Source organism: Hesperophylax consimilis, chromosome 7 (genome assembly GCF_061612785.1).
Source record: "Hesperophylax consimilis isolate HC1 chromosome 7, BYU_Hcon_1.0, whole genome shotgun sequence".
Lineage (NCBI taxonomy): Eukaryota > Metazoa > Arthropoda > Insecta > Trichoptera > Limnephilidae > Hesperophylax > Hesperophylax consimilis.
The window spans coordinates 9,386,029-9,397,650 of record NC_142842.1 but is presented as its reverse complement, the minus strand read 5'-3'; the positions used below and the strand labels follow the sequence as shown (position 1 = coordinate 9,397,650).

Below are 11,622 nucleotides of genomic sequence, written 5' to 3'. Positions count from 1 at the left end.
TGAGGCATAGAACCATAAGGCAATCACATGGGCAAGCCATATCCCAAAAATGAAAAACCATGTTTCAGGGGTAAAAAAAGGTTATGAAAATCATATAAAAAACATTTTTTCGTAAGCTCTTTAAGTGTGAAAATAACGGTACCAAGTAAGTTAATTTCTACAATGATGAAACAACGGTAAGCAAGTTAATTTGTACAATGATATAATGCAAGCAATCATTTTGTAATTTTTCTTTAATTAAAAGAAAAAAAAAAGAAAGAACACCATTCAAATAATTTTTTTAGTCGTTTTATGCGGAAACGATCCATAAGAGTGAGAAGAAGTTCTTACATAACTCTATTTTTCTGTTCATTTTACAGTTATCATTAAAGTTACACGTTATTTTAATAATTTACTATCCCTACATTTTTTTATGACAAAGATAAAAAAAACACTGTGGACCTCTGCTAAAAAGTTCAAGAGTTTGTGTTAACTATCTATTTATGGATATTAGTTATTATTTTAACTGTTTTTATTATTATTTTACCTTGATTAAATTAACAGTATTACTTAAACAGACAATAACCTTTTTTGTAGATTATTTATAGTAATAAAACTTGTGGCGGGAATTACAATGATTAGATTTAAGCATTATCAACGTGAAATGGTTTAATTTAATAGATACTACGATATATGCATGAAATAACTTTGTAAAAATAGATAAGGTAGTGTGAAAATAACATAAAATAATAGGTGAAATAAAAAAAATACTCGTATTTCACTCAAAAGTGCATAATTTGGTGACCGGTAAAAATACCATGTCTTGGAGACATGTTTTTTTCAAACATCCCAGAGGTTTAAATAATAGCCCAAAAAACAAGAAAACAATGCATCTAGTAACACTGAATATTAGTCAATTCTCAGGCTAGGAATCTCAATAAACTCAATCGACACGAGCGTTGCAAATCAATCCAACCGGCGGAGACACTAAATACCAACTTAACGCCACACGTATTTCATTTTAAGCATAGAGCAAATAAACCTCTCAAGCATAGAGCATTTTTCTTGAATTCATGTACCTAAAAAGCCCCGGACAGAGCATTAGTGTGATTTTGTATGAATGGCATTGAAGCAAAATCTAGGGTGAGGGGAAATTACCTTTCAGCCATCTTGTATGACTAACTTTTGAACTGATTTGTTTGCAAAGTGGTGCATAATGAACTATTTCTTGTTGTTGTTAATGCAGTTATAACGGCTTTGATTTTTTGGGGGTGTTTGATGAGACAAACAATGGGATAAGTCATTAAAAAATGAAGTAGGTTTTGGAATTTTTCATACATCTTCCCCCTCACCCCGCGGCTTCAAATTATTCTTGATTTGCTCCGTCCAAGGCTTTTTAGGTCCATGCTTGAATGACCAATAATGTTACGATACTTGTAATTTTATTTGAAATGACAAAAAAAATGTTTTACAAGAAGTAATAATCTTTGAAAAAATATATATATTTTGAAGAAAGTGTTCAAATATTTTCTAATCCGCTTTAAAGATTCTCTCACTAAGAAAATAAGTTATTTGTTACAAAACCTACCATTAGTATGCCTTTAGTTAACCACCACCATCAGTAGTTATTTATAGTTATCAGTTTTATTTTACTGATAATAATGTTATGACACCGGGGGGTTTATTTATGCCGAGGCGACTTTTCATGTTTTGTAAGTGATTTTATTTTGAGTTATAAATTTTTTTTCTTATCTTAAATTTATAACAGTTATTATTAATGTTGTATCTTAAAATATTATGATTAAACTTCATTGTAGCAGTTGACTGGTGATTGGTTTATTTATGGTTGACTGTAAGCCTTGGAAGCCTCGTTTCTTCGATGAAAAATCTATCGTTTTTGAATGTTTCAATCTGACTTCATTATTCTTAATCGATTTTTTTTTTGCAAATTTATAAAAGAAAGTTGAATGTTTACAATTTGAATAATGAGTAGAAAACGCTAGTGATATTTCTGTTTACAAATCAATACCGGGGTAAATAGGTTCGACAACAATTTTTTTTCGTACGCTGGTATACATTGCGAAGAAACTTCGCTTTAATAGAAGGTCGAAAAAGGTAGATAGCCGCACATTTTATAACTTTTTATTGTGATTTTTATATAAAATTCCTGCAATAAAAGTGTCCAGTTTAAGATATTTCATAGTTTAAATCAATAATCTATCTATTTCCTTAAACATATCTCGTTTTTTCCGCAGATTTTGCGATATCATGGCGTTGCCGTCATCAGGCGTTGGTAAGCAATATTACTTCGTCTTAATTTCATTAGTCTTTCATTTTCTTGAGGAAATACCTCGATACATTTACATATAACATTTCAATAATAGTATTGAGAATGTATACATCTCGAGTTAGGAGTATTTTCCGTATAACCCCACCCTTACTATTGTGACATGTTTCATTCCATAATGCATTGAACGCCGGAGCTTCGCATTAATTTGTGGATATTAATTTGTAATGTTCATTTCACAGTCGTTCCTCGCAATTTCCGTTTGCTGGAAGAGTTAGAGCAAGGTCAAAAGGGTGTTGGAGATGGAACCATTTCTTGGGGACTGGAAAACGATGATGACATGACCCTAACACACTGGACTGGGATGATTATTGGCCCCCCAAGGGTAAATTATTATTTTTTTGTTTCTTGATAAACAACAACTGTTATTATACATACGAAATACATTGAACACATGAGATTAATTGATAAACAGCAGAAGCCTTACAAGAGAACTGATGTTTATTTTGAGGTGTATGATAGCTATGGGAGCCTGGGGTTCATGAGCCTTCATCTGCCCTACTATCGGAGAAATCTTCTTTGTAAAATTATTTCTACTTTTAACTTTATATTTGCTATTTAAGAATCTTTATTTCTACTGATTATGAGAATTCTAAACAATATTATTGTGTAACGATGTCTCTCCCCATTAACAGTACGATTAATTTGATAAATTCATAACCCGCAGAGTTTTTCTTTATTGGAAAAGATAATTATATAACACTTTTATAATGCAGGTTTGTGCTATTTCACGTGCGGAAAACATACAGTTGAATTAACATTTACACGCACGGAATGTTTTCATGGTTACATCAACCAGTAAAATTTCCGCTAGTAAAATATTTTTTTTAAATATGGAAACAAAATAATTAAATGGGAAGTGAAATTGAAAAAGAAATTAAGGACCTTACTAATAAAACATATTTTAAATTTTACCCAACTGACAAAACAATCTTTAATGTAGGGTAAATGGTTGTTTATCATTGTGTAAAATTTAAAACACGTTTATTAGTAAGGGGCTAGTTTTTATGTTATAGATAGATAAAGTTAAATAAATATAAAAATAACACAACTGGCCAGCGGCTGAATTGGCATCGCAGTACAATTCCTCTGCTGGTCAAGTCCTCCATCACGACACGGGCTTTTGAAAAACGAATATCGTGTGTAGTTAGTTTTTTAATGTGGGATAATGGATAGTAGAAATTAATGTTTTCTAGAAAGTATTCATTGTTGATGATTTTGAATAGGAATTTTTAGTTATTTCTTCTATGTTTTAGTGATGATAACTTAAGGAATGCTAGTGAGTTTTTTTGTTATTCATGTGTTTTGTAGGGTTGTTTCACAGAACTTGAACAATTCATCAAGTTTAAAAGTTAATTTTCAAGTTCTGTTTGGTAGTCAGCTAGGTTTGTTTTTAATATTTTTCCATTTCTTATGATATTTTAATTTCTCTTTTATAATTTTGATAAGTGGTGAAACATACCAGGGAGAACCGTTCTAAATTATCAACGATTATCAGCTCATTCACAAATAGACTGCTACAAATTGAACCATACTTAACCTGGTTAGCTCAACTTGAAGTCCCATTGTGTTTTATTACTCAACTTCTGTCAACTCATGAATTTTATAATAATGTTACTTTCACATTTTATGCATAATGTAATTTTATCATTTCAGACTCCTTATGAAAATAGGATGTATTCATTGAAAATTGAGTGTGGCCCGAGATACCCTGATGATGCTCCGGTAGTCAAATTTATGTCTAGGATTAATATGAATTGTATCAACACTTCTAATGGCGTGGTTCGTATATAATTTCACTTATTTGTAGAATAATCAGCTAAATATGATGCCATTAATGAAATAACGACAAATGGATACCTTACCCATGTGCAGGTGGACCACAGGCAAGTGCCGATCCTGTCCAGTTGGCAGCGCGGTTACACCATCAAGATCGTGTTGCACGAACTGCGCCGCATCATGACCCTGAAAGAGAACATGAAGCTGTCCCAACCCCCAGAAGGGAGCACATTCTAGCGGGATTACCTGACCTCACATTTTCTCTTATCTGTTAAGAATGTATAATCCTAACCCGTCGCTGATTTAATTCCTCAATCAATTCTGATTGTTTCATTATTTTTGTTCATTGTACATTATGTTTAGCAATACACCTCAGGTATAAGTTTTTATTTTCTATATACTAATATATATTATTCCTTATTCAATGAGAATGAATAGTTTGTGATTCTTGCATTTTATACTAATATTTAATGTAATATAAATGTCACCAAATTTAACTCTTATCAAAATTGCAAAAAAAAAAAATGTTTTCAATTTGAATGAATAAATTGTTAATTAATTTAGTTTTTTTGGTAATAGGAATAAATGAACGGTGAGGGAAAACAATAGAAATATATATGGCTGGACAATGCAATCAAAAATAATGGCACTCTTCATGTTAATTTGCATAATACAACATTAAATCTTAGTTTTACCACAACGCTTCATTATCAAAATATTAAAAGCCTTATGTAAACTATGAATGTATTGATTATTCAATATGCGTTATGCTGTGGCTAATTAGGTTATAATTTAACTTTAAATATATACACTTGTAAAATGGTTTGGTTTATTATTTCATTTTAACTATGATTCATAATTACCTTCTACTGGCATTGAAAGAAAGAAGATTCTCATACAATGTTTTGTCAACCAGACAACACAATTAATAGGTGAACATTTCTTCCCAACTTGAAATACTGGGAAGGTCCAAAACTTCTATCGAGCTTGTCTAGTAACAAAAACATTTGAGATCTATAAGCACCTGGAAATGATTGCAGTTCTACTTAAGGATAAGGAATTAACCTTAAATTTAACTACTTTTTTGCTGTCAATCGAGAGAACCGGAATCGCAGTTAACGAAAAAGTTGTTAATTTTAAGTTTAACCGTTGAGTGCCAAAAAATTCATACATTTGCTTGTAAAATGCCACCAAAAAAACATTATTTTTTATGAAACTATATATTTTTTTAAAACCCCATAAATTCTTTGAATTTTCAAGGATTTCGATAAATCAAAATATGATATTGGTTTAGAATCACGCGGAGGAGGATCCCGAAGTCCAGGCGTTTCGAAAAAATGAGAATTTTCGGTAGAAAAATTGGTTCCGGGAGGTACATTTGAAAATGAGTAATTTCCGGTGTTACTCTCCATTTCTTGGTCATGATCCGAAGAATTACTGGAAATTCGCTTCCTGCGGTTGGGAAACACAGGTATGACATCACTCTCATCAGAGCTACTCTTACTCGAACTTGAATTAGAGGAGTGGAAATCGTCGCTCCCGCTGTCAGACATTTCAGAGGACGCCCTCGACGTTATATTTTTTCAATTAACTAAAATAAAAAAGATAATAAATGAATCTGAAATTTAAACGGTTTACTACGATCGTGCAACTATTAAGATAATATTTGAATAATATTTACCAACGCCGCAGCACCACACCCGACGTACGCGCGAATCAGAACACGACTGACGCAATCGACGGAAATCGACGATCGGCAATCTTCGTTAAAACACAAATCGACGATTGGCAATCAAACGGTTAGGACAATTCTGAGAAAACTGGAGGATTCCCGTGCTTTATCCTTGGTTAGAGGTATGTCCTTAGCGTACCTGACCCCTCATTTTGACTTTGGCACAAAGTGAAATAATCACTACGCAGCTGTCTCACTCGCTCCAGTCTATGCCAAAGTCAAACCGAGGAGGATAGGTATACTGAGGACATGCCCCTAGTAATGTTTCCTCTAAGGTGTGCAGGTGATAATAAAGCACAGTTATCAAAAAAGTTGTTAAGGACAGTTCCTCATCCTTAAGTAGAGGTGGAATCGCCCCTCAGATAAGCATTTATAAGGACGATGGATAAAAACCCAGCTTTGCCTGCAAGGAAATGCTATAACCTACACAAAGTATACTACACATGAGCCCTGATGATGAACACTGCAAAACTGTCCGAAACACCTAGTTGGAAGTCAGCATGGTTCAACCTCCCAACAGTGGAATAAATAAATCCAGCAGATGTAGGCAACTAGTATTTGTGCATACCAGCCAAGGGCTAAAAAAATCACATTTGTATCAAATGTGTGCCATTGACAGAGATATACAATTAGAGGTATTACTGCATAGCTGGATTGCGGAGATTCTCAAAGGAAGAACAATTCAAACCGTAGTTAACGGCTCTTCTTTCTCTCGGCATCAAATCAATGCGGGGGTGGCACAAGGATCTGTGCTGTCGTCAACGCTGTTTTTGTTGCATTCATTGCTGCACTGATGACAACATCGTTGATGAGGGTTATCTTTTTAACAAGCCCCCTTCCACTTATGATGTCCGAACAGCTTGGGAACTTTTAAGACAAAAAGTTGACCACCACCTCGAAAAGGTTCGTGCCTAGGGTAAGGCCAACCTGGTCAGTTTCAACATCTCAAAAACTCAGACGTGTCTGATTTTGGCAAAGCGGGAGATCAATCAATCTGGTGCAATTGTCTGGAAGCACCCTCCCCAATAAAGACTCCATTGAAATGCTATGAGTAAGCATATCAGACCCAGAGGTGGATCTAACAGTCAGAATTTCAGCAAATGCTGATTGAAATCTTCTATAGGGTCCTAACCTTGGAGGGGGCCCTGACTAGATGCCAAAATGATATTCATTGAGGACACAGGACTAATGTAGAAATGTGAAAAAAATATTTCACATTTCTAGATAAGCGGAAAATGTTGCTTATGTAATTCCCCATCAGGGGGACTTAGCTAGTATTGGATTGAACTCGCTACGGCTGGGAGGGAATCCGAAGCATTTGTCTACTCGGCTACTAGCCATACATACAGATACATTTTAAAGGTTTCTGTTTTTAACAATACTAAAAGATTTCCATTTAATAAAATACTAAAAGGTTTCCATCTAAATATTGTTGGGATTCTGACTTAAAAAACTAAATCGAAAGAATTGGTTTGCCCTTCTACATATGTACATACTTAGAAAATTTTTCACCACCTGTGCTTTTCCGTGCCCTTTGAAGGTAATAATTCTTATTCCGCTCCCTTCCCCTTCACCAAAAAGGTGCCCAAACTGGGGATACCACGTAAAAAAATTGTCTGCGGCGCTATACGTGTCTTTGTGAGAGTTATAATAAATTTTCCATTCTGTTTGGCCAAACCATAAAGATACCCCAATTGGCAGCCTGCAGCGCTTTTCCGTGTCTTTGTAAGAGTTATAACAAATTTTTCACTCCCTGTGCATCACGCATCGCGCACAAAAAAATAGAAAAATCATGCAGCTGTTAACAGGGCCCCATGGATATGTTTGCTGACTGTCTTTTGAGTCTTAGATCTGCCTCCGATCAGACGTACTCAAGTATCGGGGCTCTATAGAGAAGCCCGAGTAAATCTGGCTTCCAAGAAACTGGGAGTCTTACATAACCCTATACAAATCTCAAGTAACCCCAATAATTGAATTTGGGAGCCACCTGGGGCTGGAACCCCACAATACTTGATAAACCTACTTGATTCTGTGCAAAGGAGGGAAGTCTGCCTGATTGACAATCCATTGTTAACCTATTCCCTCCGAGCCGCCACAATTAAAGTTGGCTATCTCCGAAGGCCTTCCCTCCGGGCCACCATAATTTATACTGCTCAACAAAATATTTATTTTTACACTGTAGTGTGCATTGTCATCATACGGTTTTTTTTAAATTATTAAAAAAAATCATCTGTTAAAATAAATTTGTATTAAATAAATACAAAAACAAAAAAAATGTGTCACATTTAGTACATAACTAAATTCAGAACGAATTTGCAAAAAAATTAATTCAGTTACTGTGAGTTTCAGTAAAAATAACTTTTGATGAGTTAACAGACCGATTGCTATCTCTAATGCTCATTATATCTATATGCAATCGTTAATAAATCCCTCAAGCTACTTGGTTTCATCACTAGAATCACTTTGGACTTCAAAAACGTAAATACCCTTAGAACTCTTTACTGCTCCTTGGTTCGCCCCCATCTTGAATATGCTTGTGTTATTTGGTCTCCTTTTTATTCTGTCCACATTCGACGCATTGAATCTGTTCAACATCGTTGCTAGGAGGCTAGGTTTAGAAAAAGGCAAATACTCATATGATGAAATTGAACTAACTCTAAACCTCTCTCCTTTGGAAGTCCGTCGGGAAAGAAATGACCTCATTTGCTTCTTCAAAATTATAAATGGTATTATTGATTCACCTACGCTACTGCAACTCATTCCCTTCAATATCCTCTCGCAAAGACTCAGAAATAATGAACTGCTCTTCCTCAACCATCATTCGACAAATTATGGATATTATTCACCATTGTCCAGAATGTGTAGACTGGTCAACTCAAGTCAAAACCATAACTTTTTTGGGATAAGTCTAAATGATTTTTGCCAGTCGCTAAACAAGTGACGGAATATTATAAGTGTCCTGTGGTCCTGACCCACGGCGTATTCTTGACTTGATTCGACTTGTCACTTTATTTTCTTATATTTATTTATTTATTTATTTAAACGCCCATAGGGCTTTTACCTATAATAATGTACATCTTTATTTTTTAGTTATACAGATTACATATAAAAAATTATAAAAAAAAAAAAATCAGTCTTAACAAAATACAGGTTACATAAAAAAATATCAGAGTTGACAAAATATGTTACATAAAATATAAGAATTTTAAAAATATAGGTATGGATAGAGTAAGTGAGACGAAAAATATAAAATCTGCCAAAATCCACAAAATCAACCATAATGATAATAAGAAAATATAACAATAGTTTACAAATTAGGTAAAAATAGTTCGCACATACTCCGTTTAAAGTTGGCCAAGTTCAAATTATTGTCAAATACATTTATATTATTTAAGTATTTGTTACCAAGACTGTGTAAACGTTGTATTGGAGAGTGAAAACTATAGTTGGAATGAGATGTATGTATGTAAAATGTTGATATTTGCCTAGTTGTTCGTGTAGGTATGTGTAGATTTATTAAATGCAGGAGTTCACAACAATCGAATTTAGAGTTCAATAATTTTAATAAAAAGGTTAGGTCGTTTATTTTTCTTCTGTTTTCTAATGTCGGAATATTTAAATGATTCAATAATGACTGGTAATTTATGTGTTCTAAAGGGATGTTAAGTTTAAAATTGACGAAGCGTAGAAATTTTCTTTGAATTCTTTCAACATTATGAATATGTACATTGTAGAAGGGCGACCAAACTATGGAGTTATGTTCTATCAGGCTTCTAACAAGGGATATGTACAATAGTTTTATGATTTGTAAAGATTCAAAGTTTTTAATTGTTCTTAATATAAAACCTAATGCTTTATATCTACCATATGTCTTTGCTTTCATGTACCTTTGTCTACTCCTATATTTTTCATTTTACTTTATTCGTGTTATTATTTTGTAATTTGGACGATGTCCATTAATAAATAAATAAATATCTCAATGTGGGCATACTCAGTCTGTTCTACAGGTATTGGAACCTGCTCTAAGGAGCTAACAGCATCGATCCCAGGTGCGCCGGTTGAACACTCGTTGATGTTGGCTTCATGAGACTTCTTTAAACCGTTTTTGTGTAAGACGGCTAAAACCGTATGTGGAAAGAGCTACTGGCATCTGTTTTTCCTACTTCATATAATTCGAGCCTCTTAAAGACCCCCATTGATAAATCCTTATATAGCTCCCCTACCTTTACACTGTACAGACAGGGGAAATCTTGTGAGGTGTCATATAAAAAAAAATTGCACACTAATTAATATGTTGAAACATGTTCCGCTATTATCATGCAATAAATGGTGAGCGTGGACCGGATATGGTTGTTTCTGCTCGTTCATTGTTAGAGCATTGGAGCGCAAGAAGTGGAACCAATTTTTTCACTTTGTGTCTTATCTAAATAAAATACATCAATGGCCATTGATAGCTAACCAAGCTACCACAAGGATTCTGAAAGAAGGTCTCAATGGGTTGAGCTGGCAGCAAACAAGGAGGTATTGAGTTTTCTCAGTAAATCAGATGTACATATTATAATTTGTGTGTATGTTTATTCTTTAAGAGTGAGATTTTTTACCTCAAAATTTTTAAAATTGTATTCATAGTATGCACCCATTATAAACATCAAAATTATTAATTAATATAATATCAAAATAGCCAGAATTATTCAGATATTAATAATAATAAAGTATTTAATAAATTTACATGAGGAGAATTCTACAAGTACTGCAGTTACGGTATGGTGTATGCACATTTATTTATGCACGTACACAGTAGTCACTCTCCTAAAGATTAATTTTCAAATTTGGATAGCTAGGTGCATGGCGAAATTCCCCTCCCCGCTCCCTTCATCCTCACAAAGTACCCCAATGTAGTGCCATAGTACCACAGTCCTCATATTTTTGTATGACATACATAATATAAAAACTTACCTAAGCAAAATAACCGTGAATAGTACCTCTCATGGCATATTATGAATCTATTCAAATCATCAAATTTACACACAGGAGGTAGCCTACTTACAGAATATGAAGATGCTGGTACCTTTCTTATGTAACGGATCCTCAGATCTTTTTTAAGGGAATTTTGGGATCTCTACTTACCACAACTTATTATTTACATCAAATTGATAAAAGATATGGTGCATAAAATATTGTTGTATTTTTCAGGAATGTGATTACATAATAATGTTAATTACATAGAATAATGCTTGTAGATTGCCGGCACTGAAACTGAAAGATTTACAAGCATTATTCTCTTTTTTCCTAGGCAATAGTGAGGCAGATTTGAACCCCGTATATTTGCCCTTGTTAACCCTAAATGTATCCAGCAACAGATAATCCCCAGAAGTGTGATCTTGAACCCAACACCATTAAATATTAATAATACCTTCTGATATTTCCCATACATTCTGATGGCAACTTGCTACACTAGCGCCTCCTATCGGCATGAGTTTTGCCCCTTGGTTTTCTTTCATACATTTTAATGGATTTTATGTGAAACTAGTAGACTCCAAAACGCTTCGCTTTTGCTAATGTTTTTCTCGGGCGTCTCCGACTCTGCCACCATCCACTATACTGTGTTCCACAATGTTACAGTTTAAAAACTACATTACATTGACTTTAATCCGACTCTATCTCATTCTGGTGCACAGATATTGCGTCAAGTATTCCCCAGGCGCCCATGACATATTCTACCATTCAAACCACTCTCTAAGCACTCCTAGCACTAATAAGAACAAAATTAGATATTTTCAGCGAT

At 34.0% G+C, this 11,622-nt stretch overlaps 1 protein-coding gene across 1 annotated transcript; it reads left to right on the top strand.

Moving 5' to 3' along the window:
* Nucleotides 1–2,010: 2,010 nt before the first annotated feature.
* Nucleotides 2,011–4,928, top strand: Uev1A (Ubiquitin-conjugating enzyme variant 1A). Its single transcript, XM_089633695.1, has 5 exons — nucleotides 2,011–2,094; nucleotides 2,235–2,272; nucleotides 2,509–2,651; nucleotides 3,983–4,108; nucleotides 4,202–4,928. Exons 2-5 carry the CDS (start codon nucleotides 2,248–2,250, stop codon nucleotides 4,340–4,342), a joined length of 435 nt encoding a protein of 144 aa, XP_089489821.1. The 5' UTR covers nucleotides 2,011–2,094; nucleotides 2,235–2,247; the 3' UTR covers nucleotides 4,343–4,928.
* The last annotated feature ends 6,694 nt before the right edge of the window (nucleotides 4,929–11,622 follow it).